This window comes from Thermobia domestica, chromosome 5, assembly GCF_964235325.1.
Source record: "Thermobia domestica chromosome 5, izTheDome1.hap1.1, whole genome shotgun sequence".
Lineage (NCBI taxonomy): Eukaryota > Metazoa > Arthropoda > Insecta > Zygentoma > Lepismatidae > Thermobia > Thermobia domestica.
The window spans coordinates 72666237-72689192 of NC_137458.1; the positions used below are offsets into that span (position 1 = coordinate 72666237).

Below are 22956 nucleotides of genomic sequence, written 5' to 3' on the forward strand. Positions count from 1 at the left end.
ACATCGAATAGTTAGAAATAAGGGATAAGATTTCGTACGTCGTCATCTCTTGAGATAATTTTCAAGCATTTGTTAAGTCTATAGCATACAGAGATGATTACGACGAAACAAAACCGGTCTCAATCAACTAAGAGGTTTGATCCACAAGCTAACGACCTCTTGATCTCGAAGTCAGATTTGCTTGTACCTGTGAAGAAATACACGATGTGTATAAAGTCTAGAACTATGGGAGAACTGATGCAATGCAAAACTTTTACCTTAATGCAAATGACTTCTCACAATTCACATGGTAATTTCCTCAAAATATTCTACCGTAACACCTTCAAATTTCTTCTGGAGATTACTCGTATAATGGATTTTCATACCATATACCTTTAAGTATGGTACGCCATAAATATTTTGCCAATCTGAGAATAGTCTCCATATTCCCAATTCCATGTGGTTAACATTAGATTGCATCATGTAGTACCTAATCAACATATAGGAAACATACCAGCAACCGTCACCCGTTAGAAAATAATGTCGCCAGGCCTAAACAATGCGTGTATTGAATGAGTGATAAAATATTAGATACTCACTGAATTGTACAAAAAGTTGTCTATACAAATACATTTCCACGCTAGTCAACAGGTAAGCTCAAGTTTCCAACGGGGGTAGCCTACACTCCACCATGGATATTGAGATTTTTTTTTTATGTGGAAATACCTTTTTTTTTTAAACGTGGCAGATTAAAAAAGAATCAACCTTTTACCACAATCGCAATAGTATATATAGCATAGATTTATCAATGGATTGGATTACATAACGTATACGAGGGAAGCTGGAAAAGTTTCTGCATTCAATATGAAAAGACAGGGAACATTCTGGAAATGGTTTTATTGTTTTTCAAAGTATTCACCTTCAAGATCGATATCCTGTTTGCATATCTCAAAACAACTTTAAAAGACATTTTTCTAGTCTGAGGCTGGTACCTCTAGAAACTGCTGTTCGGAATGCGTCAACAGCTGCTTCAAGTGATACAAATCACTTACTATGTATCTTATTTTTCATGTGTGGAAACAAAAATAAGTCATTAAGTGATAAACCCGGTGATTACGGATGAGACATTAATTAAACCTGTTTACTGAACAAAAAATAATCAGTTTAGAGTGCTGAGTGGGAACTGCGGTTGTCGAAGTGAAGAATGATGCAATGATTTCGGTTCGTTCTATGCAATTCATCGATGACCTCTGGCAAACGAATTATAACACTCAGGATTTACACTCCATCGATCTTCTAAAGCTTTGGCCGCCACATGTCCGATGTAATCGAAGAAACAAGCTATAATTGGTTTGCAGCATTACTCGAACGGACAACTTTCGTTGGTTTCGCTCAAACATTCGAACGTGGATTGCTGTTTATTTCTGGGTTCGTATGAATAGATCCTTTGTAACGATGTAGTACACCGAACTTTACTTACTTCGGTTGAGCATTCTTTCCACATATTCCGCCTTATGTAGAGTCGTTTTGGTGAATGATTAGCGTCATGCTAAAGGCCTGACTACTGCATGAAACATGTTAGTCGAACTCTTTAGTATGATACTAATCACGCGTCAGAATGATTCTGCATAAGGCTAATTAAGACTAGCCTGTTTTTGAGTTTCAGTTATGTTGTGCGACTTGAAAGTTTCCGTACGTCCAGGTGGTCATGCTACATGATATGTATTACTTTTACCTCAATGTTAAAAGTATGTCTGAATCTAACACGCCGATACCTCTCAACCATTTCACGCACAGCATATACATTGCTGGCAACAACAGACGTAAACGGACCTTCATGAAATTCATTACTGAGAAATAAGGATACATGTTCGCACATTTAAGTACTTTCCGTACAATAGAAAATTTAGTGACAGTGGTCCTGTTAAACATTCCTACAAAAGACATTTATGCACTTAAACAGATTAAGATACCAGAAATTCCAAAATATTAGCGTTTGACGAAAAAAAAAAAAAATGTCCAAACATGAGACAGACTAATTCAACTCCTAAGTTGAACAAAATTATATGCGTAGTTTCTGAATAATTAATGAAGGAAAACTCATTTCTCTGTAAACTAAAAATTGGTGCTGTGCGAGGATTATACCACTTACTGAGGTAAAGCTGATACACCGAAGTACACTCTCAAACTCTCCATTATGACAGTACCAGAATATAAAATTAATGAGATATAGAGCAGTCTACACAGTGTAATTACCGTAAATTTTAATTCAACTAAAATACTATCCAAAGGAAAGACATCGGCAGATACATCATATCATGCTGAACACAATAACATGCTTATGGGTGAACTCTCATGCGCACTTTTCAAAAACACCGGAAAAAGACTAACTTTCGTGGCGTTAAAGAGCATGTCGTTCGTTGTTAAAAATAAATTATTTTTATGGAAGGGCAGACCATTAACAAGATCAGGTATGCAGATGATACGGTTATTATAGCTAGAACCGAAGAAGGACTATAGGAGATGATTGACAAAGTAGTTGATACTGGGAAGCTATATGGAATGGAAATCAAAATCGAAAGTTATGAAAATGCCACGTGGAAATTCGCCCTTACGACTCAGAGTAGAACAAAGAATACTTGAAGAGGTCGACCATTTCAATAATCTGGGAAGTATTTTGACGAAAGACACGTATTGCACCAGAGATCAGGTCGAGAATTGCCATAGCCAAAGAAGCTTTCAACAGAATATCACTCTTAATTAGTAGCCATAATATTGGACTAAGGAAGAAATTGGTCAAGTGCTATATATAGAGCATTGGACTATGGTCCAGAGAATTGGACATTATGGAAATTAAAAAACATAAATAAATAAAAACATTTAGAGAGCTTAGAAATGTCGTGTTGGAGGAAGATGGAGAAGATAAAGTGGGCAGAAAGAGTAACAAACGAAGACTTTTTAAACGGAAAGGAGAGAAGAGGACGCTTCTAGTTACAATCCTTCGTAGAGAGGCCAATTGGATTTGACACATTTTGAGAAGAAATTGTTTTCTTTATACCGTCATAAAAGGATAGATGGAAGGAAAGCGAGATCGATGACTTGAAATTAGATGAAAATATTGGAAGTGAAAGAGGAAGCTGAAAATTGAGAAACGTGGAAGAAACCTTTCCAGGTCCAAACTAAAAATTAAGAAAGAAAAAATAGTCCCAGGACCTACCAATAGTCAGAATACTTACCAAATTGCACTTATCTAATAGATTGTTTGTCTCTTCTTAACTGTTGTATATATATACTAGTTTACACATATGTTGTTAATACATATATGTACTTAAAGAGTAAATTTCTCTCTCTGTGTGTGTGTCTGTCTGTCATAGATTTGTTTTATTTCTGGTGTCAAATCGCTTTGAAAGCATTAATTCCTTTTGTTGGAATGCTTGGCAGAATAAAAAATTACATTCACTGAGAAATTGCATCTACTCTGGAATCAATTTTTTTATTATTTATTTGTTAACTGAAATTGCCGTTCTTTACACCAGAATAGGTTTACGAGAAATACTTGAATCACCTTTCCCTTCGAATATTCATTTCAATGAAAGGGTACAAGACACACTACTTTTCGCATAAATATTGAACCCCCCCCCACAGAACACGTTTTAATCAAACAGATTATTAAAATGCCCAGCTTTTAAATGGGTACTATCTTCTAAAAGTCATTTCAAACTGGTCAGATGTTTTCCAAGCCCCGATAACTATGAATTTCGATACAAATATATTATTTTTGACATTTCATTTTTCACCTCCCCGCTTCTCATCCTCTGCCGATGGGGATTAACTTGGACTTCCAATACTGGGAGCGTCACTATTCATTTAAAAAACCCCGAAATCTATGGATTGCATATTAATATCAATAGTCTTGCATTATTTTTACGTTAACTCTTTCCAAATCCTGCACATCCCATCCCTTCGGGGTGTCCTACTCACATTTTTTTTTTTTCAAATTTAATGTCTACCCAATTTGATTAAAATCGCTCTAGACGTCCCACAGTTAGGCTAGAACAGGGTTCCTCAACTAGGGGTCGCAAGAGGGTTTCATGGAAGTCGCGAAGATAAGTTGGAGAGAGAAATATAATTAGAATCTAATATGGAAAAATATATTATTTTGAATTTTGTTCTGATAGGCATATTTTTATTTTTATACATACTGTTAAGAACAACAAAAAATAGGCCTACTAAACATTTTCAACAGGTGCAGAGTTGTTTAAAAAAGAATTTAAATGAAACAGGTACGATATAAAACCGAACTGTATATTGAAATACCAGAAAAATACATATGCAACAAAACCTGTATATTGAAATACGATTAAAATTGAAAGCTAATGAGATACCTGAGCATGGTGAGATTTCACTATTGCGGCAATGCCCGGTTCAATTTTTGTGACGTATATTATAAAGTCATTTAAAATACTCAGCTTTTTGAACAAGATTTTTTAACTAAAATTAGAAATCACTTTATTTATCATAAACCCAAAATTAAGGGAGTTAATTAAGTTTTAAGTGGCCTCTGAAACCATATGGACGGATCGGGTTCGATATTTGTAATATGAATGAACTGATCAAATTTGGTTTTAATACTTTGTTATAGTCATTTAGGGAGATTTCGACACTTTTAAAGTCTGGCAAAGCTAGTGATCATACACGCACACGAGAAACATTTAGTACATGGAAGGTTAGTGTCGCTTCTCAGGGACAAGTTGCATATGCAGAAAAGTTAATTTTGCCTGTTGCAAAGGAAGCAGAAGCCTTTAAAATAGGTACATAAAGCTTTAAGAAAAAATACCCATGTTATAAGTTTCAGTAAGTCAAAAATAGGGTATAGCGGCAATATATGCTGATGAAAGGAGGCAAAGGATTGGTATTATGATAGAGCATACCTGTATGTATGTCTGTCACACTGACACACATTGCTTGTTACAGTGTCAATTCACGCCAGCTTTTGTTGATCAATGCATTTAGGGGGTAAATCGACATTGATTGTAGGGAGATTTCGACATGTAGTCTCTTTGTTATAAGGAAGGTTACCCGACGAAAGGACTACCATCTGGTTCATCTTAGTGTATACATCATAGGTTTAGGTTACATAACACACGCTTTCTCAGCTTCTGGGTCATTTAGTCCGGTACACAAGTATAATGGTAAAGTACCTTTGGTTTTAGATTAGCACAGTACATGTGCCAAAGATCCTGACATGTAAAGAAATCTTCTAACGCTCCCACTACACAGTACTCAAAATTGTCAATCCTTAATGTATCTTTCTTCTGCAGTTTGAAAAACAATTTCAACTTATCACAACTTTGTTCGTAGGAACCCTAGCACAATGTTGTGAAAGAAGACTGAGAAAGTAAGCTTCAGTTGGAAGAAATCAGCCTCTGTTGATTTCTTCGCATATGGATTCCGAAAATGATCGTGTTAAATTGTGATTTTCGATTATGCGTAGTGAAATATTGAAAGCACCATGTTTCAAAACAAGTTGAAAACAAAGTTTATTATTAACGAGCCTACATTGTTTCAGTGTTATTGTATTTCAACTTAGTTGTAATGAATTGCAGCAAAGTTTGCAAATAAGTCATATGTAGATAGTAGAAACCTTACATTTAGTATTTCATTACGTTTGATGTTTGTTGTAAAGATGTGAAGAATTTTATTGTTTAAACAATGTCGACACCAGTGGCGTTAACTGAGAGGCCCGCACGGCCTGCAGTGCGGGGGGGGGGGGGGTGCAAAGTAGCAAATGCCAAGAACTATAGGCTACAAGAAGTGAGCTGAATATGGAATATCCATTTCCCTGAAAAACATTATTTACTTTAGAAAAGAAAAATATGCTTCATTCTAGTACCATCAGTTTAAAAAATCATCTTAGCATTCGAAGGAAAAATAATTTTGCTCCCGACTGTACAATGTGCTGAAGATTTCTTCTTTATGATGCGAAAATTTAAGCAGAAAGAATACGTAGCCCTATTATTACGTTCAGTTCAACTTTGCTTCGTTCCTTTATGTAAACATGTCAATCAATGCGCCAACAAAAACTTGTATTCTTTCTCGATTATGAATGTAAACTGTCTCTTTATCATGACGATGTGTACAAAGCACCAACACTCTTTTTGGTTAGTTTAGTTTCTAGTGTTGAAATGAAACCTTAAAGTCCCACGGTTATGCCGGCTAGGCTAGAGATTGATGAGAAATGAATGCAATGGTGGAATGAAGGTGGGAGGAAACGGGAGAACCCCAAGGAAACCTACGCACACGGTATTTGTCCACCACAAACTTCACTTGGCGCAAGCTGGGATAGAACCGGAGACCTCATTGACCAGAAGCGAAAGCTCTACCACTGAACCACCGCAGAACTAAGTGAGCTATTTACTATACTAACTCCCCAATTTTTGTTTTCTGCTTCGGATGAAGAGGACCTGACAGAGGATTATGCATATCAAAGTTTTAAATTGGTTTTACACAATGAGATAAAGTTAAAAACAACAATTCGGGAACTAGCATATCTCCTATTAATAGATGACTATACTTTGGCTTCTAGTATTCCAGACGTATGTACAGCTCTTTTGTTATACCTGACCTTACCAGTGACTGTTTCTACAGCAGAATGATCCTTTTCAAAATTAAAATTGATAAAGAACTATTTACGCAGTTCCCTGTCTCAAGAACGGTTGACCGGTCTCAGTATTTTAAGTGTTGAATGTGAGACTGCAAGATCAATAGATGTAACTAAAACAATAGAAAAATTTGCAACAAAAAATGCTAGATTACACCGCCGCATGGTCAATATTTTAATTATGATTTATTAACTATTGTTTTCTACAGGGACATAATATAGCAGAAAGTTAATAGGCATGGGAAGGGGGGCCCGACATTTTTGCGTTACGTTACTGGACGACACCTCCCATAGTAAGTCCCGAAAGATTTCCAAAATCTACTGATTCGCACCATTCCGTTTATGCGTTCTTGCATTTGCAAGTACTACATTCACGGGCATGATTGTTTTATTGGGTCGTATAAATAAAAACTAGCACTGGCTTCTAAGCATTTGCTCATGAGCAAGCTGAGTATCGAGCACCTGCTTTTTGTTTTGGTATAAATAAAACTTTCCTCTATTTGTTCACCAAATGCTCCGTGACAAGCAGCAAGTGTTCAATGAACTTACTGTTTTATCTGCTTTCTATGATAGAGGGAAGAGGAGTTTATAATTTCAAACATTTAAAAATATTTACAAATAAAGCCATTTTTGAGATACAAATTCCAAATTTTTTGCGAGTGTACAGATATTAACTAGTGTACCGGTACTGCATGTATGATGCAAAATGTGTGACTACAGGACCAGAGTGTTATACCTGTTTGGAATATTACATAGTATACGAGTTAACGAATTTTAATATTTATGTAAATTACAAAATAACTATAAATTGGAAGTACTCCTTTTTGTAAATTTTCTCTAATAAATCTAATGTAAGAGTATGTTTCCGATATAACATGAATGAAAACTTGAGCGGATCCTATTGATTTTCTGTAATAAACCTTAATATATACATATATTTCATAATGAGCATGTCAAACATTGTAATTATGTAACCTTATGTGGCTGCAGCCAATAAGAAATAAAATTCTAATGGCAGTTTCAAAAAAAAAAAAAAAAAATAGCAATACAGTATATACAAAGCATTTACGCATAAAACTATTTGTTAAGATATTTAACAACTTGAATGAGAAATAGATACTACATTACTGTCTCAGGAATGGTTTGAAATATTTATAACCTATATAGGGTCGAAAACAAGATAAGTCATTTTTTGATTATCAAGTCAAGATAAGTCAGGCCCGCATCCACGGGAGGCTAGGAAGAGCCGGACCCCCTAAATTTTTACTGGTCCCTTAAAATTTTCACGGTAGGCTTGCAAATTAACCATAACATATATAATATGGTTGGTTTGGGCCACCATAACTTCTACGCCCCTCCTAAATTTTTGGGCTGGCTACGAGTCTCAGGGAAATAGAGATCGAACAAAAGGACTGTACCAATCAAAAGACTTTACAGAGGGATAAAATACGCATCCGAAAGAATTAACATGGGAAATTTCAAAGTATATGGGAGACATCCAGTTCTACTGAGGGAAATTTTCCTCTCATCCTCCCTGATAATTCGTACACTGAGAACAATGCTACAAATTCAGAAACTAAAAGTATTTCTAACTTTAAAACTAACATGTTAATGAGAAAATTGAGCTTGTTTCCGGGACGCCAACTCTCCGATTCTTGGTCGAATCTTCGAGAGTGCGAGAATCAGAGTTGATTCTGGATTCAAGCAATTTCTGTGCGTCGTTTTTATTGATGTTAATGCAGAAAAACCTTTGTCACATAAATATGTTGATGGAAACAGAAGAAATTGTGAAACAGCACTATCACTAATTTCATTGTTCTCTTTTCGAGCATAAATACAAATGTCAAATTGACAAGCTATCGAATTTCATTTGCAGTCAACTGTCGACAGACATTTCCAGCAGACTCCCAGAAGCAGTATTACGTACCCTCAAAAACATCTTCGCGTACTCCCGGTTGAATAGCATTGGGCTAAGAGATCTAGAAAAACTATGAATTTAATACTAATATCGGTCGTTTTGATAGGAGTGTTAGGGAATCTTATCCGCAACTGGTAGCTGACCTCCATCACCAATCAATTTAGTGACCCCAAAAACTATGGATTCGACACCTAATATTGGTAATTTTCTATTATTTGTATGTGTAATAATGGAGGCTGAATTTGGATTGAAAAGGCATCGAAAGTGTCATTGTTTATCTGTGATCACGAACACTTTTCGATTCAACACTAATATCGTCGCTTTCAAATCACTTATTTGTCACCCTTCCTACTCCCCTCTAGGTATGCCAGGGAGGGTCTCGCCTTCACTAGAGGACTGAATTTAAACTTAAGAGCCATCAAAACTCTAACCGATCAGTTCACGAACCCCGAAAACTATGGATCCAACATTAATATCGATCATTTTTTTCCCATTCCATAGTTCCTAGATGGCTAAGGTGGTGTTATCTCGACAGTACTCTTTTTCCAAACGGTAAGTAACGTGTATACCAAGTTTGGTTAATGTTTTCCAAGTATTTAAAGAGTTATGCTGAAACATACATATACGTTTTTATAATATATATACATCTCCAGTTGATTTATTAATCGATTACCAGACATTCGTAGAGCATCCAATCGCCGCCCTGTTTCTCTTATCTGAAACTTACTGACTATAGTCGAATAAAAGCACTCGAAGTAATTTACTCTAAAATCTATTTTGTTCTTACAAAACGAGTCTACACTAGTCCACTCAAAGGAAAAATAGAAAAAGTAAATCTTGTAGTTTTGAAATTTGGTAGTTATGGGGGGGGGGGAGAGTTCCCTAAATGACAAACAAGTCTTCTAGGATGGAAGGTCAGCGGGCGGTAAAGGGGGTTTAAACATATTCAAGGAAATATCTTTAGCCCCTCTCCGCCGCCTCTCCCCCCACAACTATGCCAATTTTCAAAAGTACACAATTTATTCATTTCTAGTCCTTCATTGACTGGACTACACTAATACAAGAATATTTCTTGCATTGTCTTAGAACGTTAACTAATCCCCTAACAGGAAATAAATTTCTACTCCTCACTGCGAACGTATGAAGCATTTTATGCAGTATAAAGATACTTCATGCACAAAATGAAGATTTAAGAAGGTGGAAAAAAAATGGAGAAATTACAACCGTTACAAATTATATGCTAATGATGATTTGAAATTTGTCCATAATGTTCAAACCCAAATATTTGCAACTGAATATTAAGGAATAATATGATTCATTAATGATGAAACTGCTTCTTTTAAAATTAACGAAAATCAAACCAACCAATTTTACTTGCCCATTTCCATCATTTTTTTCTATCAGTAATCTATCGAAGTAACAAATTGAGAGACGCACTGATACGTCACTGGAATTTCAGCAATGAATGCAGTACCGGGCAATCTCTGATTTAGTATTATTGTTGTTTTAAAGTATGTTATGGAGCTCTGGTAACATGTAGACTGTGTAGAAAACATTTTTGCCTATCGTATGGCTAGAGAAATCCCGAAAACGAAACGTCTTTTCAACGGTTAAAGCAAGAGATTTTTTTTTCCGATGCATTTTTAAAAATCAGTCATCTGTTATATACCGAATAGCTCGTTTTTAATGTTTCGCATATATAGTTCGCTGAAATATTGATGAGACTATTGACTGATGTCTTTCAACGCTTTAAAATCTGTAACTACTATAGGAGGAAAAATAACGGAAATGTAAAAAAACTGTTGAAAAGTGCACAACAAGACATTTCGAAGAGAGATTTATCCACTATGAAAATGAAGCTCATATACCGGTAATACAGATTTTTCTTTCTTCATTTCTTATGAAGTAGCTATGATGATAGTACTGTTTCCTAGTCATACAGGTCTGTAAAACGTAATTATGAGACTTTCTACTCTTAAATGGTAAAGCGAATTCCTGCAAACAATCCTACAGTTGTAGAAAAATGTACAGTCATGTTCAAAAATATTGGCCACCCACCTTGTTTTAGAAGGCTATATTCTAGTGATCGTATATAAGAAAGACTAATAATTCGTCTCTAAATAAAGAACTGAATTGGCCAAAGAAAATTCACATTTCCAATTCCTGCTATAAGTAAGTGTAGGGCTTTTCAAAGAGATGGGTGATATTTTTTTTAACAAGACTGTACATGTAGACATTTGTTACGGTGACATTAAAATAGAGGGTCAAGCAAGACGTCCTTCCGACATTGTTTTCTGAAGTAAATTACAAATACACTTTTAATGTTCTTGTGTTTACCTATAAATTACTATACTCAAAGATGGAATTTTAAGATTCTTGTCTATACTTGCAAAGCAATATATTTATTTAAAAGAACAAATGGTCGAAGGTACGGAACTGTATGGAAATAAACGCAAATCGTATAGCGGCGTAATCTAGCCCACACTATTTTCAACCAATAATGCAGTTTTGTGACCTTGCACTCTCCTTATAAATGGAAGTGACGAAATTACTCGACTTATCCATAAATATCTTGTTTAATGGATTTTAATTTTTTGTCGAATAACGTAATGAGATGAAAACAAACCTGCTAATTTGTATCAACCTTTAAAAAAAAAGATTATGGTAAATGAAAAATAGGCAAGAGCAGAAGACACATGAAACTGTACACCACCAGCACCACATCTGCTTCATTTTGTACTATACCTTCTGGTTTAAGAAATTGCACTAAATATTCCAACAATTTACTGTGATACCTGAAAAGCCATCCACTACCTCTGAAAATGTTAGTGAATGTGTGTGACAGTCAGTGTACCTGTGTGTTTAGGTGTAAGAAGGCAGTAAAATATGAGGCAAATAATTCAGTGAACACTTCAATCAGTTATGTAAAGTATTGTTGTATTTTTTTTTTATATTACTTTTTCACAATTGTATTTTACATTAGTTAGTGTCAACATCTGTTCTTAACTGAATATTACACAACTGAAAAAAAATTAATAGAATATTTTTAAACAGAATAACCAGTGTGACTGGCTTGCTTTCTCTCTTTCCAAGACATTTCAACGATGTTACTTCTTCGATTAAAAATACAAACAACTAGAATATATCTTAAAGAGCCGTACGCACCCCATACTTACCAATGACTTGGATATGATGGGTTTAAATTAAAAGTAAAAACGTCTTTTTTTCTCCTACTTTCATATTCTTATAATCTGTTTACGTTTAAAGCACCATGGTACCAAGAATCACTGGTTACATATCCCAGAGAAAATCCTGGTTTGTCATCGAATTCGTTAAGAGATGAAAGTACCGATTTCTTCTACTACTGCACAGTACCAGAATTGGCTTGAATGCGATTAGTACAGTATGACACTTGGAACCTTTATAAAGGGGTGTAATAATAATACTTGCTTTGTCATTTCTCAATACTCATCAACTCTCGGCCATTCATTCAATCTAGATGCACATTATATATATAGATATTTACACTTCCTATCCAGATTCAAAACATCATTAATAAAACTTTTCTAGGTCTCTTTGCACATTAGATACATACATAAAGGTTCAGAATTTCCCATTTATGCATTGCACATTTAATATCATACATCCACTACACACTTACTCCACATTCAATATTTGTCTTCGACTTCAGTATCATCCTTTACTCCAGTACAGACAATGCTTTAAGATTATTCTCTCAAGGCATTCTTTTTTCCTATACGAAATCACAAAATAATCTTTACAGAGGGCCCTATTCTACTGGAAGTAGCGTCATTTAGAAAAAAAAAAGTTCTTGTTTATACATATGTATGTGAAAATTCTTTTACAGTGTATTACGGTGTATATGTTTATGAGAGAGATTTTTTAACTTCCATATTATTATTGAAATCTTTCTGAAGTGACATCAGATCAGCTCAAACATGGCAAGTTAAACAGTACGTCGCCAATCATGACGAACCTGCAGTTGCAAAGTTATTGGAAAAGTAACGTGGAACTTAGTAACAGAAGCGTTTATTGTAACACTGCTGTTTTGTAGAGAAGCTGTTTGTTTATTTTTTCCATCTAAAAACAAAGCAAATCAGACCCTTTAGGTACAGTTTGTGATCCGTGGGAATAATACTTACCTCTACGATGTATTAAAATTTCGTGCGGATTTGTGCATTTAGTTACATTTATAACAGCATCACAAAAATTTATTGTTACTCCTGAGGAACATAGTTTTATATTTTAATGTTTGCTATGATCTGCTATAGAGTTTTTGGTATAAAATGACCTTTTTTTTTAAGTACTGACAAGCAATTCAGAGGCATTATGATGCACCGAGTGGTCATTGTAAACTATTCAAATAGTAAAGAGAGGAATTTCCATTAAGGCAAACGCAACTATCTCCTTTTTCTCTCCCAAGATGTGTGGAGCATGTATGGTGTATATATAGAGTACATGTCAAACGATCTGAATTCTTTCACGGCATCGTTAAACTGCCTGGACTAAACAGGCCAAGACGAAAACGAAACGAAAATTATATAGATATATAGATATATATAAAAAGAACCCTCTTACTTGGGGTCTAATGGGGAAGGGGGAACCTACAGCTAACAATAATTGAAAGAACAGTAGCTTGTACTTGACCTTGCCAGTCAATGCATTCTTCACCATAAAGCAGGTACATGTTTAGCTCATGCTGGACTTAGAATGAGTCAAAGTTCTCGGGACAAAGCTACAGTTTTTCGTTAAAAGAAAAGCATTTTGTACACTCAGGTGCCCACTTCATGTGAAATTAGCACTTAAGAAGAAAACTGTGACTCACTCTGCGTTATATTTTCTTCTTTCTTTATATATATATATTTATATATATATATCATTTTTTTCTTAGAAAACACCCAATAAACTAGCTACAGCTCAGAGATGCGGTGCAATATTAATATCGACGTTATAGATCCGCCATTTTTGGAGTTACATGAGGTAGACTGACTGTATGACCAGCTTTGTACTTTAAGGATGGATGCATACACGCTGGGCAACACTACTACAATTTGACAACATCGCTTTAATGATGACACTGGCATGCCACTAAACAGACTTTGCTCTATAATTTTTATATACTTACAAATAATTTTTTGTGCATGCCATACACTACGAGATTCTATTACGTACCAATTAAAAGAGGAAACAACGCCCTTTAAGGCAATTGAAATCAAATCATCATATACAAAGATATACATATATATGTATCACTATATATATGTATCTTTAGTATTCCACTTGAAAAAAAAAATGATCATTGAGATCATATACTGAAGAATGCCAACAGTAGCCGAACATAAATATCTTAAAACTATCAGTCCACAAACGAAATCTTAAAGCAATTACACAGTTTTTGACAAAACCAATTAGAAACTGTTATATCAACAGAAATACAATGTCTACTGTCACAACAGCGAAACTTATATAAAGGATCAAATAGAAAAAAAAAAAAAAATACACAGTAAGTATACTGGGATAGCACCAGGCTGCAAATTGCCAATATTTTACATCTATGAATAAGTCTGCACAGAATCAAATAACGTTTCAGGATTGTTATTACAATTCAGTTTGTTATTTAACTAGATATTCTGAAACCTAGCACTAAAATCATAAGATAGCTTATGGAAAATATCCAGCCGTGAGCCATTTTCATTCCGTCCATAGCAGCAGGTGTCACCTTTTTTTTTATATCATGGAAACATACTATTAACTTAGTAAGAACAGTCAAAATTAATATTCACAAGCTACACACAGTATACATGTAACATACAGCCACTAAAATGAAAATAACAAGTTAAGCTATCTGACGAATTGAATTTAGTTAACTGTAACTTAGAACACGATGCGCATCAGTGACACCGCTTCCACCATGTACCCGCACTCCAATTTAAAAATTGTTCTTTTAATTCTCCTAAGTATTTATTTTTTAGATCATTTATTTATTTATATATTTGTTCAATAAATGTTCACAGTCAATAATCGGCAGCAGTGAGGCAGATGTTTTGTCTATATAATATATATATATTTATATATTTATTTATATTTAAATTTCTCCGCTACAATAACACTTGCACCTTCATTGCACTAGCCCTGAGTGTTGCCAGCTGCACTCACACGTCACACATCCTTTCATACATCACAGAAGTTCAGTCCAGACCTCACCAACAGAACACGGACAACTCTTCTCCATGATGGGTGCTATGTCGCCATGCTGTCACCGATCGGGATCTTAACTGTGAAGAAATAGAAACAAAGAATTAGTGACTTAGTGAATAATGATTTTCGTAAATATGCATGTATTAAATACATCCACTTTTTAATTTCAATATTTGAAAGATTCAGGGAAAGATATGCTGTCATATTTCTTTAACCCTTACCAAATGGCGACTGCACATGAACGCATACTATGCTTTCTGCCTTATAATTTGTTTCAAAGTATTAGCACATTATTTTCAAGTAAGAGCACCACGTGCTTACGGATATGGCATTAGTAACAAAGCGCGAAAAATTAAACTTTTTCCCTGGTCATTTTATTTAATTATTATGGTCTAATACAATATATATATATATATATATATATATATATATATATATATATATATATATATATATATATATATATATATATATATATATATATATATATATACACACTTGCAATTCTTCAGTTCCTCTCTCCAATAATAAAACAATTTCAAGAGAATAATTTATTACTCATACGTATATTGTGATTATAACTATATAAAATATTTCCATTTCCATGCTAACAGGAAATCTGACAGCGAATACCTTCCGCCTAAAATTTTTAGAACTATTTATTAGATCTTGTTTCTATATTGTCAAGGGATAATAATAATAATTATAATAATAATAATAATAATATATATATAAATAATCACATAGCCTTACTCAGTGTGTTGTGTTTACTCTGAAATTCCTGTACCGTAAATAAATGGCTGAAGAAATGAGAACACAGTACAGATAGTATATGTTCATTTCGAGTGTACATGACCCATACCCAACGTTCAACCCTTTCTTATGATTATCTTGTGGGAATTACTGAACCGACATTTTTTCATTTTAAGAGAAACGAGAAGCTTCTCTACCTAGTAAGGAACAACATACAAGCTATTAACTATTCAAGTACTGCCAATTCTATTCCCACTGTTACTAATTTATACACTATTATTATTATTATTATTATTGGAGGTAAATTTTGCAAAACATCAACTACCAGTAATTAGTCTCGTGTTCTTATAATTCGCAGCTCAACCATAAAACATTTGCAGTACATTGATGCATTTGCAGAGAAACGAAACTTAATATTAGGTTCTCAATATGCTGCTTTTATTCGTATCAGAAAAAAACTGATTTTTGTCTTTTTCCCTTTTCCTAGTTTTTAACTGTTGCACAAAAACCTTGTATTTGGAAATATCACAAGGAAGAGTCACGCAGTGGCTCCGCTGAGATCTGACCGAGACAATTGTGTTTGCATTTGATATAACTAAACGAATCCCAAAGTTATACGTGCTATCGGGCGGAATGTCGTGAGTTACAACATATTTTGTAATATAAAAGCTACAAAGCTGGCAGAATAGGTTGAACCGAGTCATTTGTTCGAAAACGGTTGGGTAAATGGAAAACTCGCACAATACGTGTCCCATCATTTTCAAGGACACATTTTCGGATAAAGAAAGCTTGCCCCAGGGTCCTTGTAAGGTCCCAGACGGGGTCCAACTCAATTTTTTTTTAAATAGCAAGGGGGGGGGTTAAGTAGCACATCGTTTGAAAGCTGTTGTAAAATGAAAGAAAATGCAGCTAGTCTCGAGTCTCTACGACAACCCTGTGCAAAATGACGGAGGGTCAAAATGTAAACAAAAACTTAATTGAAAAGTCCATGGTCACTCCTATAAATCTGAAACGGTGGGACAAATGTGAAAATAGGATAGGGAGTGTGACATTATTTTCAAAGTACAACAATTTAAGTTAAAACGTGTTATCCCAGAGTCCCCACTGAGTCCCAGGTGGGGTCCAACTAAAATGTTTCAAATGGCAAGAGAAGTAGTACATCGCTTGAAAGCTCTTGTTAAGTGAAAGAAGATGGAGCACGTCTCGATTTTCTACGACAACCCTGTCCAAAATTGCGGCGGGTCAAAATGTAAACAAAAGCTTAATTGAAAAACTAGGGCCACCTTGATGGCCGCTTAAAACCTATGTCATTCATAACAGTACAAATTTAAATCTCTATTTTTCTCTATTATGTATTTAGAAACAATAGGAAAACTAAAGAACAATTCAATTTCGATTCACTTCAATTATTATTTCATTTGGTAACAACACATATAATGTCTATGTTTTGTTCTCAATGCACGTTCGTCGCGGTTCTCTCGACATCATTTACTTGAATATAACGAATATGCGATGAACTCTGTCTTCCTACTCATACTGCTAAACAAAAGTTGAATACCCTCGGGTATTCTTCTAATTTTATCATACGTAGTTCATGCATAAAGGACTTGCTGCACCAGTAGGTTGGTGGCTCTATTGTAACGTATTCGTGATGGTTACATTTGTATGTCATTCGTTGGTTTGATCGCAATATTTCAAGAAACACCAAATATAGAAAAAACATTCATTTGCAAGATGCAATACCAAACCATGTGTAAGTCATTTCACTACTTCGAGCTGCGTCAAACTTGGTTGGTTTGGTCACAGTATTCCAAGAAATAATATATTTATATACAAACTCATTTTTCACGCTGGCAGACATATTGGATTCGCTTCTCCAACACCACTCGTGTGAGCTGGACTTGCGTTCGATACATAGTGCGCCATTTTCAACTCAAGATATGGCGTTTTTGAACATTACGCGTATTTTCGCCACCTACTAATCAACATTAATGCCAAATTTGGTTTTCCTAGTTTCAACTTTTGGTGTGCTTATCCTTTCGATTTACGTTTTAAGCGGCCATCTTGGATTCAAGGTGGCCATAGATTTTCAATTAAGCTTCTGTTTACATTTTGACCCTCCGCAATTTTGGACAGGGTTGTCGTAGAAAGTCGAGACGTGCTCCATCTTTCACTTTCAAGAGCTTTCAAACGATGTACTCTCTCTTGCCATTTGGAACTTTTTAGTTGGACACCACCTGGGATAAGACGTTTTCATTTTAATAGTTGTACTTTGAAAATAATGCCACACTCCCTTTCCTGTTTTACCATTTGTCTCACTGGTTCTGATTTATAGAGATGACCATGGCTTTTGTTTACACTTTGACCCGTCGCCATTTTGCACAGGATTGTTGTAGAGAGTCGAGACTTGCTGCACTTTCTTTCATTTTACAACAGCTTTCAAATGATGTGCCACTTAACCCCCCTTGCCATTTGTAAATTTTGAGTTGGACCCCGTCTGGAACCCTGCGGGGGACTCTGGGACAAAGTTTTTTTTTTTTTACCCCATAAAGTTTGTCGTTGAAAATGATGGGATACGTGTTGGCCAAGTTTTCCACTTACCCAACCGTTCCCGAAATGACTTGGTTCAAATTATTCTGCCACGTATTTTTTTGTAGTTCTTACATTACAAAATATGTTGTTACTCACGATATTCCGCCCGGTGGCACGTATAACTCGGATTCTTCTAGTTATAACATATCAAATGCAAACACAATTGTCTCGTTCGGATCTCAGCGGAGCCACTGCGTGACCATTCCTTGTCAGAAAAATTGAGTTAACCTCACGTAAACATTCCCTTAAAAGATAAGAGCGAAAATTTGTGAATTTTCTGAACAAATCCTGAACATTGTTTATGCTTGAAATGCCACCAGTGTTGTTCATTATTTATAAAAATCAACCCCAATCTAAGCATTGGGTAAAGAAGTGGTAGAGTTTCGATCAAAACATGGTAACATTTAATTTCATGTTTGGTAATATCGATTTCGCTACGATGAGTGATGTCCGTCACATTGCCGATTCGTTGGATTCTTTTTTGTCATCAAAGACATATTTCTGGCCTACAGTAAGACTCACCCTGCATGCGAAATACGTAATTTCTCTACGTTAAAACACTTCCTTACATCATGGCAGAATCTCTCATAAGCTCATCTGCTATCGAGAGTCAAACTACGATGAAATCTTGTACAGTAAAGTAGGGTAAGATACAAATTTAGATATTAAAAATGATTTAGTTTCAACGCGACATTTGTCTCTTCGGGGGTTTATATTCATCAGTCTCACATTCCAAGGATTAGTGCTGACACTAGGTCATCCTTACCTACAACGTTACGAAACTGGATTTTTTGTGTGTGTATATATAATGTCCACGATTATGCCCTATAGAATAAAAGCGACAGACAATTAATGACTGTATGAGATTAGAATTTTTGTGCTCTCCCACAGAGAATCGAACCTGGGACTACGTGTACCAAGGGCACACGTACCAACCACTAGACCAGGGGAGGGGGAGGGATAAGAAACTAAGTTCAAATACTTCAAAGGGCTAGCTGATCATCAGAACAATCAATCCAGATCGAAGCAAATACTGTACTTACTGATAATCTGAGTTAAAAGTTCTCGGCAATACATCACTGCCTTCATTAGGCACATTAATTAATTGATTGATTTTGAGTAACGTCCCGTTTAGCAGCGAGGCTATATGAGACGTGGACCTACTGATTAACGTGGAATCGGAACCACATGAGCTCCCACCGGGAATTGAACCAGGGACTCCCACGCCAAAGGCACGTATGCTAACCGCTTAGCCACGAAGGAGCTCTAGGCACACTAAGTAATGTGTCTGATGAAGACAATGTATGAAATAATATCAGAAACAGTAACGCAAATTAACAACTAGCTGAAATCTCTGTTCTTCGGCCTGGAAGAATATGTTCATAGAATTTATATCCTTTGTGAAAAATTAAAGCCCCTTTCTTATGATACGTATTTCAATCGTTAACTATGGTCAAAAAATCACTTAGAACAGTTCGAAGCATTACTGTGTTAGCCATTTTAGGAATACAAAATAGGAATTTCAGAAGCTTTACAAATTGCCTCCTCCTAACCCTTACAAGACGGATTCGCACGATTTTAATTAGTTTATATGCCGAGTACAATCTTCCTACGATGACAGGTTAGCGAGATGCTCTATTTTCGGCGTACAATTTTGATTCTTCTTCCCCCCTTAAGATACACACTTTAATGATTTTAGACTTGGATTAAGTTTAGCGTTTCTTTCAGCAGCGAAGCTATATGAGATGTGGGTCTACAGCTTAATGTGGAATTCGAACCTGGGTCTTCCAGGCCAAAGGTACGTACGCTATCCGCATAGTCACGAGGGACCTCAAGAATTTTAATGAAACATAAAACAAGCCTAGTGTTAAGTTCAAATTTTCAAAACCTTTACCAGTTTTTCCGTGATGGCAAGAGAATAACTTCCCTGTAATTTTTATATATTGAGAAAAAGTTTTGTCCCTTTCCTCCCCCTTTTTAAAGAAAAATTCTGGAACAGGTATTCGCTTATTTGGATTGGTCTTCAAATCGATGATGGAACAATAATCAACTATTACTAAATAAGAAACTGAATTTCCTACATGATGGGGGAAAAAATACGAAGGAAGATCTGAGCGACAAGCCCAGGAACTCATGAATAATTCTAAGGGATGTCAATTTACCTGAGGTAGCCGTACAGAGATGCTTTAAGAAACTGGTAAGTAAGCTCTTGGGAGATTAGCAAAGCAGAGAACTGTCGCAAAATAGTCAGTCAACTTTATATATATAAAAAGGAACTCCTGGATGTAATAACTAATATTTACTTTTTGAATTAGCATTTGACTTTTTTTCCCCTCCCCCTAAAGAACTTATACAAAAGAAGTATACCGAAAATTTAAAAAAGGTACCAAGAAAAATGCAAACAAATGATTGCAGATTACTGCTGAACTCAAGCACAGCTATGAAATACAAATTTTCATTAGTTTGCTAAGCTTACATACTATAATTTAACCGCCATTTTGTAATGTTCTAATGTACCACAAAACCTTGCCTTTCGAAATTATGAAGAGAGATTTGCGATCAGTGCAAAAATACTATAAGCACTCTTTGATCCAATTAGCATGTAAATTATATCAGTCACGATAATTAGCTTAAGCCAAACATATCTGAACTATTTCCCAATAAATATCCTGATTTCTGGAAACAAGTTATAAATAGACTAGCCTTCGGCTAACTGGGGATTTCGCCCCCAGAGTTCCGCATTTGCTCTGTCTACGGCCTCATGCCTAATTTCAGGCTTTTCCTCGGGTCTTCGCACGGTAAGAATACATTTATGACTTTTGCGAAAAATTTAAACCCCTTTCTCCCTTTTAATACGCATTTCAATCAAAGTGAAATGATAAAAACCCATGTCAGCTTAAGTGATGACTGTTCAAAAATTCATTTCAAATAGTTCACCAGTTTTTTTCTTAATTACAGCCTCGAAGTGCTTTTATAAATTTAGGGAAAATTATACAAATTTCCTCTTTTCTTTAGTTGAGTGGAATTTTCGGAAACTTTGTGGTATATCATGGGCGTCATTTAGGGGGGGGGGGGCTGAGTTTGAGATTTATCTAGATTTTATCAATAGAATAGTAGTATATCAGCAAAAAAACGCGAAATTGTAGTAATATCAATGGGTCTGGCCCCCCTTCCCAAGACAAATTTGAAATGACGCTCCTGTGGTATACGTCTACTTCCTTTAAGTTTATATTCAAGCTTCATATTTCCAAATATATCTAACCTTGAAATATTTCAAGATACTGGCATATGATAATTATAATACCATTTTTTTCTTAACTTCTTCTAGAAATATTAAAAAACCGTTAAACAAGTTACTATTTTAAATGGAAAGTTTATATACCAAATTTCATATCTCTACCCTTCAGATATGAGCATTTTACTATAAACTACCACCCCTACACCCCTCTGCTATTCAAATTTCCAACAATTGTTCGTTACTGGTACCTTACGTCAGAATTCTAAGGATTATCAAAATTTCAAGTTTCTAACTTAGGAGGTTTGATCTGGGCGTTGATCAGTCAGTCAAGACAAACTTTTATACATTACGACACTGTGTATTGTTTCATAATGCTACTATTTTCTCAGTTTTTTTTTCAGTTATTTTATTAATAAAACTATGTTATGAAACACTAAGTCTGCACAGGCAAACAGACAGACAAACGAACACACACACACACATACACACACACACACACACATTCTGCTTCTTGTCTGATCTATTGATCTGTCCTGTTTATAATGCACAAGAAACTAAATAACCATATCTTCTGTTACCAAGTTACCTCACGAAACACTCCATCATAAAAATCTACAAGAATACATGATAGACACGTCTGATGATGTCCCTTGACAGAATCCTACGAACGTGGGTGTACATTTCCATCACAGATTTGGAGGCTGACTCCAACAAAGATGCTGGATAATACGCAACGAGAGTAAAGAAAAAAATATTTCCCCATTTTGTTTATATTTTCGTCACGTACTACCTCTAATTCAAGCTCCATCCTTTACTTCATCGAACACTTTTTTAAAACTTTATTAATGAGTTCCAACATTTTTTTTTCTTGAATGAAGGAAGAAAACATTTATTTAACACCTGAAAATTGGTTTACGACATTAATGGACTTTCTCCAAATTTATTTTTAGCTTAGGGAAGAGGTGGATGATGGAGCTAAGTATGGTCAATAAGGCGAATGTGACCAAATTATTTCTTACTGATTTCGTTCTGAGAACTACAACCTATTAGCTCAAAGATTATCGTCCCAGTCGTAGTGATGTTACTCTTTTCAATAAGCAGTCTTTTCTCCCCTCGTAGCTGGTTCCAAGACTTAGAATAATATTCATCCGTGAAGTTCTTACCAAGTGGAATATAGCCAATGATATGCAAGAGAAACAAGTGCCCAGCGGCGGAAGGCGGCAGCCATAGAGAGTTATGCCAAACATCAGTCCAAAATGTCGATAATACAACTATTGACTAACATTTTACTGGGCATTAGGATCAGCGATATCGGGGGTATATAGGTTTTTAGGATACCTTGGATTCTTACCTCTGAATCTGATTAATCCGACTGGTTGTTTTATGATTCATTACGATTATTACGTTCAAATTTCAAATTAAATTTTAGAGTACAGAAAAATCCAGTAAATAAATTACGGTGGAGAAAAGAGTTATGTATATATGTGTGTGCGTGAGAGAGAGAGAGGGGGGGGAGCAATATCTGCAAGAGATAGCGAGAAATTAAGTTTCTTTTAGTCAATTCGGCACCCCAAGAATGGATGATTCCATCTCTAC

At 35.3% G+C, this 22956-nt stretch overlaps 1 protein-coding gene across 2 annotated transcripts in view; it reads right to left on the minus strand.

Annotated features, from left to right (window-relative positions):
* Positions 1 to 11474: 11474 nt before the first annotated feature.
* Positions 11475 to 22956, minus strand: part of Reph (Regulator of eph expression) — a 158813-nt gene continuing 147331 nt past the window's right edge. For both annotated transcript variants that reach the window (XM_081758753.1, XM_081758754.1), the window contains one exon: positions 11475 to 14854. In XM_081758753.1, coding sequence (XP_081614879.1) covers positions 14780 to 14854 — 75 coding nt within the window. In that variant the 3' untranslated portion in view covers positions 11475 to 14779. The remainder of the gene's footprint in view (positions 14855 to 22956) is intronic.